General features: G+C 38.1%; 1 protein-coding gene across 1 annotated transcript in view; it reads left to right on the top strand.

Annotated features, from left to right (window-relative positions):
- Positions 1-14,232, top strand: part of LOC120535466 (polycystic kidney disease protein 1-like 2) — a 136,068-nt gene that overhangs the window by 39,343 nt on the left and 82,493 nt on the right. Inside the window, exons 9-13 of the mRNA XM_039763347.1 lie at positions 573-613; positions 4,149-4,290; positions 10,472-10,676; positions 11,318-11,426; positions 11,609-11,744. Of these exons, the coding sequence (XP_039619281.1) occupies positions 573-613; positions 4,149-4,290; positions 10,472-10,676; positions 11,318-11,426; positions 11,609-11,744 (633 nt within the window). The remainder of the gene's footprint in view (positions 1-572; positions 614-4,148; positions 4,291-10,471; positions 10,677-11,317; positions 11,427-11,608; positions 11,745-14,232) is intronic.

Raw genomic sequence — 14,232 nt, 5'->3', positions numbered from 1 at the left:
GAAAAAACAAAGTCAAAATGAAACGTAATTACATAAGTTCATTCTTCGTAATTCAAAACCCAAAATAAAATAGCAGCTCTAGGCAACAAAAAAACTGAAACCTAATTAAGACTGGCCATATCTGGGCAAAAGAGGTAAAGCCTAAGAATGAATATGTCTAGGACAGAGTGAGCAGGGTCAGCAAAAGTTAAATGATTTTGTTTTTAAAGATAGATTAATTTAAAACTGATAGCTGGAGCAACCACAGACATTCCTAAGTATTCAGTTTTTCAACTAATAATGCTGCATTTAAAATGTTTAATTACATTGCTGTTTAATGGTGTTGTTCCCATGACTTATTTTATTAGGACAAAAGATACAGTAAACGCATAAAGAAGCCAACCCTGGATAGAATGCCAGTGTCACTTACACATACTGTACACACATTCATTTAGAATCCCAAACAAAAAATAAAAGTCTTTGGAATTCTGGATGTTTTAGAAAGTTGGGTATAAAGTGAGTTGATTGTTAAGTGTGAATCCCATCAAATATTTAGTGTTTCACTTTATAATGATCCCTTACTGTTTTCCTAGATTCTGAAAGCAAGCTGATGAAAGCAGAAACAGATCTTGAGGTAAGAATTATTATTGTTGTGTCAAGAAAAAAAAACACATTTTTTTTCTGTAATCCAGAGTTTCTCAACCTTTAAGTATTTGCGAGTTTTCATAACAGTTATACAGTAATTTCGCCCTCCTAACGTTTTTTGAAAGGAGCCCACTAATACCAATTTGTGCTTTTTTAATTAATGATATATCATAGATGCATATTTTATCATACCTATTTAACTTTTATCGACATTTATCTAACTCTATATTTATTTTTCTAGTATCAGAATGTAGTTTAAGTTAATTTGTTTTGATTTCAATAGATGTATTTTTCATATTTTTGATTCTTGTTTTCTTTTTTTACATCTTCGCACCCCCCTTTTTGTTACTTCATGCCTCCCTAGGGGGGCCCCCCCACAGTTTGAGAACCTCTGCTGTAATCTATAAAACACCAATCCATCAGTATGGCCGAAAAGCTTTAAAATTAATGAAAGATCCCAGTACACCAGTGGCAATTTCTCTTACTTATACCATTCCCCTTTTTGCTGCTTAAAGGCTCCATGTTATTTATACATAAGCAGTTTGTTGTTTCAGCATTTTGTAGTAGATACTTCTATATACAGTAAATCCATAAAATGCCAAGCTAATGCAAGTTCTCTCCTCCTTATCTCTCTCTTTCCTAGCTGACAGTATTGGCAGCACTATTTTGCTCTTTCACACTAGTTTTTGATTTGCTGTACAGTATACAGGAACTGGCACTGGCATCCACAGTTTGATATCAGCACACAATGTATATGTAACCGCTAGTTATTTCAAAGGATGCCAGACATCCATTACATAGAGTAACTTAAAAACAGAATGCAGAAAAGTAAAGTTGGGCACTACATTAGAGAGAGAGAGAGAAATCATGCCCTCTGCCCTTTTGACCTTGGCTGCCTGTCTGTTTGCATACAAGTTTTTTTTTTCCAGAAACCAACATCACAATATAGCTGAGATTAGAATTAACATGTCAAATCCAAAGTGGCAGCCCTGTCCTAGAAAAGAGTGGCTTGATCCATTTTGGTAAGGGGCGACCAAATGAAAATGTTCGACTAATTATGGGTCTTATTCACAAAGGAGGGTATGGCTGCTCATAGACTAGCTAAGAAAATCGATGCTGCAGTATAAGTTTTACGGACATTGTTTGTTCTAGACCACAGAGGTGAACTGGGAACTACAATAGGTTATCAGGCAAATATTTCACTTTACCAGTCTGTTCTTACCTTCGGACGCATATTCTGAGTGGTTCCTGAAAGAAAGAGAGCATAAGTTCAAGTGCCTGAAATGAGGTTCCTGTATTAATTTGCTGGGTGCACTGTCTGTGATAGGATGGGCAGTTCAGCAGTATGTGAGGGCCTCAATGTGGGGGCACTGTTTCTCTTGATTGGCAGTGGCCAGTTAAAATGGCGTGAGCTTGTAGTTAAAATATCCTTCTGTCATCTCTCAGTGTGTATGAGGCACAGCCCAAAGGGAGAAGACTTAACCAAACTTTAAACATACAAATATGCAAATGATATCTTTCACCAAAATCTTTTATGGAGTACTGTGTGATTAACATATCAGTTAATCAAATGTTTATGCCGCAGAGCTGAATATAACAGACGCGGTCTTGCTGTTCTTTCTCCTTAGTGTTTAGTCCTCTCTGCTTTGCTGATTTATATAAAGGAGAGTTGGAATCCGAGAGACTGTGTTTGTGGAGGGATGGAGAGTTAAGGTGGGTGGGGGAGTCACGTGATCATCTCCCCTCCCATTCACGTCATTTCATTCACTTCATTTCGCTCTGAGCTGAGCTCCGCTGCTGACGCGGTCTTGCTGTTCTTTCTCAGTGTTTAGTCCTCTCTCCTTTATTACTGATATATGTAAAGGAGAGTTAGGATCCGAGAGACTGTGTTTGTGTGTTTGTGGAGGGATTGAGAGTTAAGGGGGGGAGTCACGTGATCACCCCCCCCTTCACCTCGTTTCATTTATTTCATTTCGCTCCGAGCTGAGCTCCGCAGCTGACGCGTTCTTGCTATTCTTTTTTCTTAGTGTTTAGTCCTCTCTCCTTTGCTGATTTAAATAAAGGAGAGTTGGGATTCGAGAGATTGTGTTTGTGGAGGGATGGAGAGTTAAGGCGGGTGGGGGAGTCACGTGATCATCTCCCCTCCCATTCACGTCATTTTATTCACATCTTTTCGCTCCAAGCTGCAACAGACAGCTGACGCGGTCTTACCGTTCTTTTTCCTTAGTGTTTAGTCCTCTCCCCTTTACTGATTTACTGTTCACTAGACGCAGTACTTACGGAATAGTATTTTTTCCTTTAGTTTTTCTACTTAGTGTTTCTTAGTGTTTAGTAGACGCGGTGTTGTGGTTTACTGTTTCTTTCTACTTTGTTTTTGTACTTTAGTGTTTGGTAGACTTTTACTTTAACTCATTTACTGTTTTTCCCGTTTCTATATTTTTATGTAGCATGTTCATGAATTAGTCATAGAGAAAATTTATATATTTTGGCTCCAGGAGGACAAACCAAAAATTATGTATATAAAGAAGCTCTATAAGTCGCATGTAGATACATAATTATTCCAACTACAGCGACTGCAGCGAAGCGCACGTGGTCTGCTAGTAATTTATAATCTTGTGACTTCTCTGATTTGTCATGACCATTGCAGTCCTTCCATTCAGTGCATTGATAAGAAAGAGGGAATCAACTGTTTGTTTTGTAATGGAGTCACAAACAAAGATGTGTGAGGTCTCCTGTAAAGCTGGCCAGGACCTTCACCGTCCTGCCCAGAAGAGATTCAGCTTAAATCAGCCAGTTCCCATCTACTACCTTCTGGCTTCATCTGAGGCAGGCACCAAAAATGTGGAGGTAGCTTAAAAAGTTCAAAATACAAATAAAGGTCCACAGTATATTAAAAATCTCATAAGGGACAGACAAACTTGTCAAAATCTAGATTGCAAGTCTGACAAAGAATATTTGTAAATTGAGAGATTTTTTTTAACAAAAATAGAAAACAGCAAACAGGTCCAAAATCACTATCTGAAGGAAAAATCCAAGAAAACAAAGCAAGAAAATCACAAAAAACAGTAAATTAAATTAAATAATGATACTTCAGGATCCAAATTCAGTTTTCTGTATTATCACTGTCTGTGCAAGCCAGACGTCTTTGCTTTATGTGCATATGTGTATGTATATATCAGAGCATGATCTGACCACTTTTATAATGATGTCTGTCTCTGTGTGTGCCTGTCTCAGGATGTGAATCTCTGGGCACAATAACTAAATTCAAATAGACTTTGCCATAATTATAACTTCTGTAAAATGCTAGAAACATAGTGACTTGAGCAAAGCAGAAGTAATGCTTGGTTGTTATTTGTATACATTTGTGCTTTAACTGGAGCAAACCTTTCTAAAATATATGACTCTTCTATTTAACTAAACATAATAAAACATTGGCCTGTAATATTTTACTGCTTAAACTGTAGCTTTATGTAGGGAAAGTCATGTGCTGGACAAATCAGACTTTTTACTATGCCTTCTTCCAGGAAAAATTTAAAGCCCGTTCTGCAGGTGGAACAGTTTTAAAAATTACAGCAAATCCTTCCATGCCAGTTGTTCTAGGCAAGAGTGTCACGCTGACAGAAACAGGCGTGACAGATATGAAAGCAACATTTCAATGGACTTGTGGTAAGTGATTGAAACTATATTTTATTTTAGTTATGAGTGTTGTACTCATGTGTAATATGTGTAATAGTTTTGCAATGTTATTATAAAAGTTATTGTTTTCATGGATGTTGCCAAACATGTTTGGATATCAACTGTAACCACAAGGGGGAGTCAGAGAGCCCTAAACCATGCAGCAATACAGCCCACAATATATGATTAAAATAGCGGTTTGTATTCCACAAAGCACCTTCCAATGAACACCTCTTCCAACAATTAGCCACAATTATACAATAAACCAACAATAAATGACCAATTCTTCCTCCTTCTCTCCCCTCAAACTCGTCCATCCGTTGCAGCAAGCTCCTTTTTAACTGGGAATACTTCCGGTGCCATTCTGTCTCCTCAAGGAAGCACTTTTGGGCCGTAGACAAAGTAGAGTGGTCCTCTCCCGACAGCACCCTCTATTGATCCTAAGGGTCCCCCACAGGACTGCACTTCCAGACTCCATCTCCCTAGCACTTTAGCAGGTGTTCCAACTGGGTTCTCATACTAGGACCTCTGCCACCTAGTGCATGGGAGATAGAACCACCCTCAAGTTCTGATTTATACTGGCTGGGCACAAAGTTATCTTTTCATCCAGCGGGTCAGTCCATCCTTGGTCAAGATGCCCTTTCTTATCCCACACAGCATAACTTCTAATGCCAATTCAATAACATTATTTATTGTAAACTGTAAGCCCTGTCTGGCCACGTCCAAGATTTTGGATTAAATTCCAAACTGTCAAAAATATTTAGCAAAAAAAAAACCCAAACTATTGTTTGGAAGACTTTTTTATGTTTTTTGACCTTTTTTTTGCCTCTTTTTTGGCAACAAATGTCCCAGTCCTTGTGGATCACTACTAAAAAGTAAGATTTTTTCAGAATATCTTGACAGTATCAGGCAGGAGCCACCCATGGACAGGATGCTAACATAATACAGGAGCCACTGACCCTCGAATCTACATGCACTCTGGCCAGGCCAAATTAGTCTGACCAAGTAACTGAAGCAGGAAGTCTTTGCCATTTTGAATGAAAATAAAAATATCCAGGGTTGAAGCCAGAACAAACTTTATTGGGAAGTATGGAGTTATTGGGTTTTCATATGTGGATGATATAAGATTAGAATACAAATAAAGTCCACCATATTTTCAATTTGGAATATTCCAGAAAGGGCACACACAAAAGACTACTGCAAACAGAGCTATGTCCTACAAATGCAAAGCTGCAGTTTGCACTTTTGCTGAACAAGGCAAAGTTAAGCAAAGATCATGACTATAAAACATACATAAGATGGCTATAAAACATCGATAAGGTGGCAAGGTAAGCACATATACTAATATATACAGACAAGCAACATTGAATTTACTATTCAGTACAGTGGGAGATGGCAGCCTACAATTTTCACATCTTTGGCTCCACCTCACACGTCACGTAGACTCAGAGGTAATACCATCTGCCTTACTTTTCCCAATTCCATGAGCTGATCTAATCCATAACCCTTGAGGAGAGTTATGGCTGGCCATGCACCTGGCTTGATAGAATTTAGCAGTGGAGAATCATCTGTGAAGTGCATGCAGCTAAATTCTCTCCAACCATGATCTAAATCAGCTCCTTTTATGACTGGGTGTTAAGCCCAGTACAGTCCAAAGACATGCAGGTTAGGTGGATTGGCAATTCTAAATTGGCCCTAGTGTGTGCTTGGTGTGTGGGTGTGTTTGTGTGTGTCCTGCAGTGGGTTGGCACCCTGCCCAGGATTGGTTCCTGCCTTGTGCCCTGTGTTGGCTGGGATTGGCTCCAGCAGACCCCTGTGACCCTGTATTCGGATTCAGCGGGTTAGAAAATGGATGGATGGATGGATGTTAAGCCCAGTGATTCTGCTAACATGATGTTTCTTTTCTTGCTTTACGTTTATGAGACATACGCTGGGAAAATTGAATTGATTACTTGGCAAATTGTGTTAATAGAATTTCAGTACACATGAAATAAATAATCACTCATGAATAATAAGCAGCACACAGCACACACAATGTTAATGACAATCAGCAGCTATTCTGCAAATCATTACTTGAATTTGTGCATGCACCCTGGCTTGTTTTAAGCCTGCTTCATTAGAAAGGAGCTTCATTCTTAAAGTATTTGTTAATCAAAATATTACTGTACCGCATGCATTGATCAGTTTTACCATGATTTTGATGGCCAGTCACATGAGGAGTGTAAGGTTTCTAGATCTGCTAAAAATAAAAGGATATTTGACAGTATGCCTGTTGCCTGCTGAGTACCATGTGCAACTATGAATTTCACTGTGCACTTGACAATAATGACCCTGTAAATTAGTCTATTATTGAGAGAGTCTCGGTTGGTGTGTTCATCAGTGTGCCCGTGGCTGACTGATACCATATCCTGCCTTGTGCCTAATGATGCCTGGCTAGGCTTCAACTCTGTGTGATCCTGAATACAGAATATGCACTTGGGATAAGGATAGATGGATGGTGGCATTGAAGTGGAGATTTTATACTGCAAACAAGCAGAAAGAGCCTGATTTCAGAAGAATTTGAAGAAAGCAGAAGAGTTTAAATTCTCATATTAGAATTAAATTAGGTAAAGATAGATAGATACTTTATTAATCCCAAGGGGAAATTCACATACCCCAACAGCAGCATACTGATCAAAAACAATATTAAATTAAAGAGTGATAAAAATGCAGGTAAAACAGACAATAACTTTGTATAATGTTAACGTTTACCCCCCTCCTGGGTGGAATTGAACAGTCGCATAGTGTGGGGGAGGAACCATCTCCTCAGTCTGTCGCTGAAGCTGCTCCTCTGTCTGGAGATGATCCTGTTCAGTGGATGCAGTGGATTCTCCATGATTGACAGGAGCTTGCTCAGTGCCCGTCATTCTGCCACGGATGTCAAACTGTCCAGCTCCGTGCCTACAGTAGAGCTTGTCTTCCTCACCAGATTTGTCCAGGCGTGAGGCATCCCTCTTCTTTATGCTGCTTCCCCAGCACACCACTGTATAGAAGAGGGCGTTCGCCACAACCATCTGATAGAACATCTACAGCATCTTATTGCAGATGTTGAAGGACGCCAGTCTTCTAAGGAAGTATAGTCGGCTCTGTCCTCTCTTACACAGAGCATCAGTATTGGCAGTCCAGTCCAATTTATCATCCAGCTGCACTCCCAGGTATTTATAGGTCTGTACCCTCTGTACACAGTCAACTCTGATGATCAAGGGGTCCAGGAGGGGCCTGGGCCTCCTAAAATCCACCACCAGCTCCTTGGTTTTTCTGGTGTTCATGTGTAAGTGGTTTGAGTTGCACAATTTAACAAAGTCCTTGATTAGGTTCCTGTACTTCTCCTCCTGCCCATTCCTGATGCAGCCCACAATAGCAGTGTCGTCAGCGAACTTTTGCACGTGGCAGGACTCCGAATCGTATTGGAAGTGTAATGTGTATAGGCTGAACAGGACCGGAGAAAGTACAGTCCCCTGCGGCGCTCCTGTGCTGCTGACCACAATGTCAGACCTGCAGGTCCCGAGACGCACATACTGAAGTCTGTCTGTAAGATAGTCCACGATCCATGCCACCAGGTATGAATCTACTCCCATCTCTGTCTGCTTGTCCCTAAGGAGAAGCGGTCGGATGGTGTTGAAGGCGCTAGAGAAGTCCAGAAACATAATTCTTACAACACCACTGCCTCTGTCCAAGTGGGACTCTGAAAAAAAAAAAAAAGTTTAAACTAAAGTGTAGACTCTGGCAGAGGGCAGTAGTTAGCACTGATGCCACACAGTTCAGGTACTCTGGATTGAAACTGTGGCCTAGTCACTGACTTTGTGGTGTTTGTACTTTCTTATTAAAGTGTTTTACTAAGATACCCAAAGGCATGCAGGTTAGGAAGAGTCCGAACTCTAAAATAGCCCAGGCTGGGTAAATGATTGTGGCCTTTGGTGTATAAAGACCCCAACCAGATCAATTTATTGCCTTGCACCGGACCCTGCCAGGATTGATACATGTCCCCAATACTGAGAGATTATAGTAAGTAGAATGAATAAATAAATGGGAATGTAGGATCCTAACAGTTATCAAGTAAAATAATGTCGGCATAAAGTAAGCATCTGCTTCACATAAAGTAAAGAACATAAAACATTTTTATTATAAAAAAAGTTACTTTGAAATACCTTATTTTTCTTGTGTTGCAAATGAACAAATTGTTGTTGTAAACCGTTTTTACATAATGAGGTATCACAATCTGGGATACAAACCTAATATGACAAGCTTTTCAGCTGTCCTGCACTGCGTATAATGTGGCAATGAGCCACTGTGCTAAATGGACATCCCTATTAATTGTGAAGCTTCTACCTCTGTCATCTGTGGAAATCATTATCCTCATAATTAATGTGATGAGCTTGATATTATGAAGATACAATATACACTGTATATCTGCTTTCTCCACTAATATTATCTCAAAAAATGTCACAGTCGAATAATATATTTTAATGGCAGTGACGAAATCTCATGGAGCAAACATAGGGTAAAGTTTTTTTGTTGGTATATAAAACACTAGCTGTGCTACCTGTCTAAGATGGGTAGAAATCTACATAATCAATGTCAACCTCAGCATTAACGTCTGCACTGCTCCATGCAATCCATATGTCTCTGTTATATGCCATTTGGTATGAGATTCATAAAAGCAGTGTTAATGTTTATGATGTGCCATCTATTAGAATGACATTGCAACCAGATGGACACAAAGAGAGGCACACAAACACTTATCGCTTTACTAAGGTAGTTAATAAGTATTAATGTTTTTCCTAGATAATTATGCCAGTCCATTTATTTTTAAAGTGATTTATTTCAGGGTACATGGCAAATTCACACTTATACCCTCACTCACTCATACTAGGCCAATTTAAAGTGTCAACCAACCAAGCATATTCTTATGAACCGATTCAAAGACAAAACCAAAAGGCAAAGGGGAAACAAAAAAACCCTGGCCCAAAAGACCACACCTTCAAATTCTTTAACAAATTTACTTTCTTAAAGTAAATAATCAAAAAACAAGAGAAAAAAAACTCTTTATCAAAAATGAACCAGTAAAGAACAAAATCAATTCAAAATAATTTTCAAAAACTAACAAGAATGAAACATACAGTAAGTCCAAGAAATCAATAGGAATACACTGCTATCAAAAGACAAAAAACATAGAAAAGGCCAAAACTTATGCAAAGTCACAATAACAAAGCCAAATCTGAAATCCTAAATAAAAACCATTCAAAACAAAACATTCAAAAGGCCTCAAGTAAGAAAAGCAAGAGAAATTAGGGGGCGAGATGCAGAAAGGAACGATCCAGTGCCACCACAAAAGGCCTAATGGACGCCTATATTTTTTCTGAGGCTTGCAGTTTAATTAGGGACCTTGCCCTATCACCATCACAAATACTTAAAAACAGAGTGAAAATAATTATACTAACATAAGGGACTATGGCTAGATGTTTTATTAACCAAAAAGAAGTAACCCAGTAACTGGGAAAAGAGAAAAAAACTGAAAGTAAGAAAAAAGAATAACAAATAAATACAAAACAAATTTAAGGGTAAGACCCTTACAAAACCATGACATATCTTTGAGACATGGAAGGAAAATTGGAGTACCTAGAAAAAAAACCCTCTAGATGCAGTTGGAGTATGCAAACAATACAAATGCAGAGACTGCGATGAGATTTAATGTTGTAAGTTGCCTTGGATAAAGTGTCAGCCGAAAAAGTAAATGTAATGTAAATATAGATGTTGTAAAATAAGCACAGAAACACCGTCAAAGGTTTGGGAGAATTCCCCATATATTGTCGCACAAAAAGAAATGACATCTTTACAGACAGAGTTCAAAAAGGAGCTGTCACAAATAGGAAATGAGGGTAGTATATATAGGTGGGTCTGCAAGAAGAGGTGTGATCTCTAGGGTTGGAACCGGAAGTGATGTTACTGGGTGGATTCTTCAGTTCTGCCGGGAGAGAGGAAAGAAGAGTTAGACATTCACACGTGTGTTACAATGTCAAACTAGTCTTTTTGTGATGCTGCTTTTCTTGCAATTTTTTAAGATTATGTTTTGTGTGATTTTTAACATTAACAGCATAATTTTAATAATGATTTTGTATAACTTCTTTTGCAGAAAGTCCCTGCTGGGGACATTGGCAACAGTGTGAGAAGAACAACAAAATGGACAAAACATCTCGTACAATGAATATTCCTGCTGAGTGTTTACCAGATCCTTTTGATTTAAGACAACTAACATTGAATGTAGGTGGGGTACATCAACAGAGTGCAAAGCAGTGCTTATCGGTCACTGTTAATAACAACGTTCGAGTTACCATCAGGTACAGCTGACAATACACTTTGAGCTACATCATTTGTATGAAAACGTGCTATATAAATAAATGTTGTTGATGTTGTTGTTAAGGAAAGTAAAATCTTCACATTTACTGAATTGTACATACAACTTAGATAAATAGAAAATGTCCTTCCATCTATCTTTTAATAGTTTATCATAATCAATCTAGATTTCAGTCAGTCTACATGTGTAAATAGAGAGACAGGCAGATAGGCAGAAGAATAAAGGAAAAAATTTTAGGACTCTGCCCAAAGAAATTTCACCATGGCACATTATTTAACAATAGTACAATCCAACATTAGAGCATCTATGTTCATTTGACTTTGGCTTCAACTAGATTAATGACATGCAGGTTAGGCTGAGTGCCAGCTCTAAAGTGGTCTGAGCTGGGTTCATGAATTTGGCGTGCTGTGCCATGTATGTTTGAACTACCCTTAAGCTATCACAAATGTATGATATCTTCTTCATTGCAGTAACTGCATCATTTTCAAATTGCTTTACCATTTGATTTACTCTCATAGATAGATAGATAGATAAGTAGATTTCATTGTATACAAGTGACCATTCTTTAAACTGAAGGCAGTGTTTTACACTACCTAATGAAAATAATTTTGTTTTATTTTATAGCTGTGAAAAGAACTGTGATGGAAACAGTCAACAAAATATCACTTTAAAGGCGCAATGCAATCCTAAATGCCAAAACTATAAATGGTATAATGTAGGTGATTATGACCAGGCAAGTAGAAAACCTTCTCACTTTTTTATTTTTTAAAGATACATCAATCAAACAAATGTATTCTATTCAATTGGCTAACATCAGCATGCAAAATTTTATTAGAAGCCTTGTTATCTGTACATTCATTACTTTCTTAATTTTTAACACAATATTTTTAAAATATGAAATGCTTATTCTTCAAGAATATTCCAAGCAGCTGCAAATCAGTTACACAAGACAAAAGAAAAGTGACCCTTTTGAAGGGGTCATCCCAGACATTTAAACTGACAACTGCATACCAGAAGATGTATGGACCCAGCATTGTCATCAGAGCAATAGGTAAGAATCATTATATTCTGAAACCTAATTCTGAATTATATCATATTGCATTTCATTTACTACAAAATACAATTTGTCGATATATAAGAATAGCATATGATTGTAGACAATTTACTTTATATCCTTTATATTGATTGCATAAAAATTAAGGAATAACATGACAAACCTGACCCTGATCTTATTGTAAATATGCCAATGCACATTTTAATGAAATTAAGACCCTTCACTACTCAATGATGCCATCTTTTGGTGGCTCTTTCAATTAATAAATAACTTTCAAAGAAAGACACTGGATCATAAATGGAGATAAAAATATAGTTTTTAGGTGGAGAATAAAATGTTTGTTTCATTTGCAAGTATTAGCAGTGCAGGATTAGGTATAATTTAAATATCTGCACTGCAACAAAACATTGCTGTTGTTTTACTTTCAGATAAGGAAGAAAAGAATGTCCTGAATGCTAGCCAATTTGTATTTCTATTTATTTATGCCTCAAGATTAGTTTGTAAATTGAATTCAGTTTATTGTACTTAATGGAGAGAAGGAAACTGCATGGACTAAAAATACCAGTTATTAGAAAATGGGCTTAGAAAATGAGAAAACAATATTAATATGAAAGGATGAACTGAGTTCTAATCAAAAGATCCTAAATTAAGTATTTAAAATAAACTTGAGAGGCTGAAGAGAAATGAAAGCAGGAAAATAAAGTTCTTAACCTAACCTAACAATCTGTCCCTTAAGTAAATAATTGTCACCAAATGCATTTTAAAATATTAATTCTAAAGATTTTGAAGCAGGAGCATGTACATTCATGTCCTAAACACTCTTTGAATGAAGACATCACACATCATGTCTACATGACTGTTATAAGGCATCATTTCAATAAACATGGCGCCCCTTATATTCAAACAATTCAAACATCGACCATTAGAAAACTATTTATCAAAATGTCAAAGCAAAATGCTATGAAAGCAAACCTTAATACCTTAAAAACCTTAATTTCAGAATTTTATATCCCAAAAGAAATCACATGGTCATGACACAATGAAAGACTAGTCAGAAATTGTTTTTTTTTGTTTGTTTGTTTTCTTGTTGTTTTTTTCGACTGTAGTAGATTCCATGCTGAGCAGCAGAAATGGCCCTTGTCTGTTTAGCACCTTAAGCAAACTTTTGCACTGGGACTTCTCAGATGTTATAGAATTTGTGTTTGTGTCAGATTTAAATATTCCTTACTTAGAAACTGCTGCTAAACCAGGGCTGTGGAGTCGGTAGATAAATGCTCCGACTCCAACTCCTCAGTTTCTAAATCTTCCGACTCTAACTCCGACTCCCCGACTCCGACTCCTCTGTATGTATATACTATGCTAATGTATTTTCTACATCCATTGAAGGAAAGGAAGGCAACATACATATCATTTCACCACAGAACTACTGGCTAGGAAGCCAACATTCTACTATAATGCCAGATTAAAGACAAACACAATTGATTGGCGGCCGCAGATTGCGGGTGTCCACATGGACAGGCAGATCCAGCTTGCTGAAAATCTCGACCACCGCCCCCATTCAAAGTAATGTGATGCCTGTGTCAGCCAGCCAGAAGTTTAGTGCATTGTGTCACTCACCGGCCAGCTGATCAGCAGAACGAGCCTCTGCTGGAGACAGGTAGGGAGATCTGTGTTCTCGGCTCCTTCGGCCCCCTTCACTAGCGCATAGCAAAGGGGCCGACGGAGCTGAGAACACACCAGATGATTTTTCAGGCGTTTGACGCGTGATGACTCGTTGAACGGCCGAAAAATCGGCAGTGCATCTGTAAATGTATGGGGGGCTTTAGGCTAGGTTCACAGTTCCCTGTAACAGTGGAACACGACACAATGGAAAGCGGTGCCGCACCTTACCTGTGCATAACATCCCATATAGTGACGCATACAGTCAATGAAAAGCATGCTTCATGGTTACTTGACATGTTCGTTTTGTGGTAAAATTATGCACTGCATGCATTGGGCTTTATTCTTACAGCAGAGAAGTAGTTCATTATGACTGTTTGTGAATTGGGACATTTCAACTTACTTTTTTAATTCCCATTTAAATTTAGTAGGAGTCGGAGTCGGTTAACTTTTTGCCGACTCCGATTCCGACTCCAGGTACCCAAAATTGCTTCCGACTCCTCGACTCCGACTCCACAGCCCTGTGCTAAACTAGGAAAAAATTGGCGGTCACAGTAATTTTTTCACATTTTTGTTTTTTGATAACAGTACTGTATATCTTATGAACAAGTAACATTGTTTTTGTAAATGACTGATTCTGTCATACCAAATATTAGTAGTGAGTATACATTGCTACTTTATTGGCTGTTCGGACTGAAAGTGAAGGTAAAGTTTCAACTTGGAGGGGTTTCATCAGCTCCATTTTATACTGAAGTATCAACACCCCAACTCCCCTCCTCCTCCCGATTTTTTCTCTGGCAGAAAAAGCATATTGGTGTCATCGCCC

The sequence above is a fragment of the Polypterus senegalus genome, chromosome 9 (genome assembly GCF_016835505.1).
Source record: "Polypterus senegalus isolate Bchr_013 chromosome 9, ASM1683550v1, whole genome shotgun sequence".
Lineage (NCBI taxonomy): Eukaryota > Metazoa > Chordata > Cladistia > Polypteriformes > Polypteridae > Polypterus > Polypterus senegalus.
The sequence above is the reverse complement of the archived record's forward strand: the minus strand, read 5'-3'. Positions and strand labels throughout refer to the sequence as shown.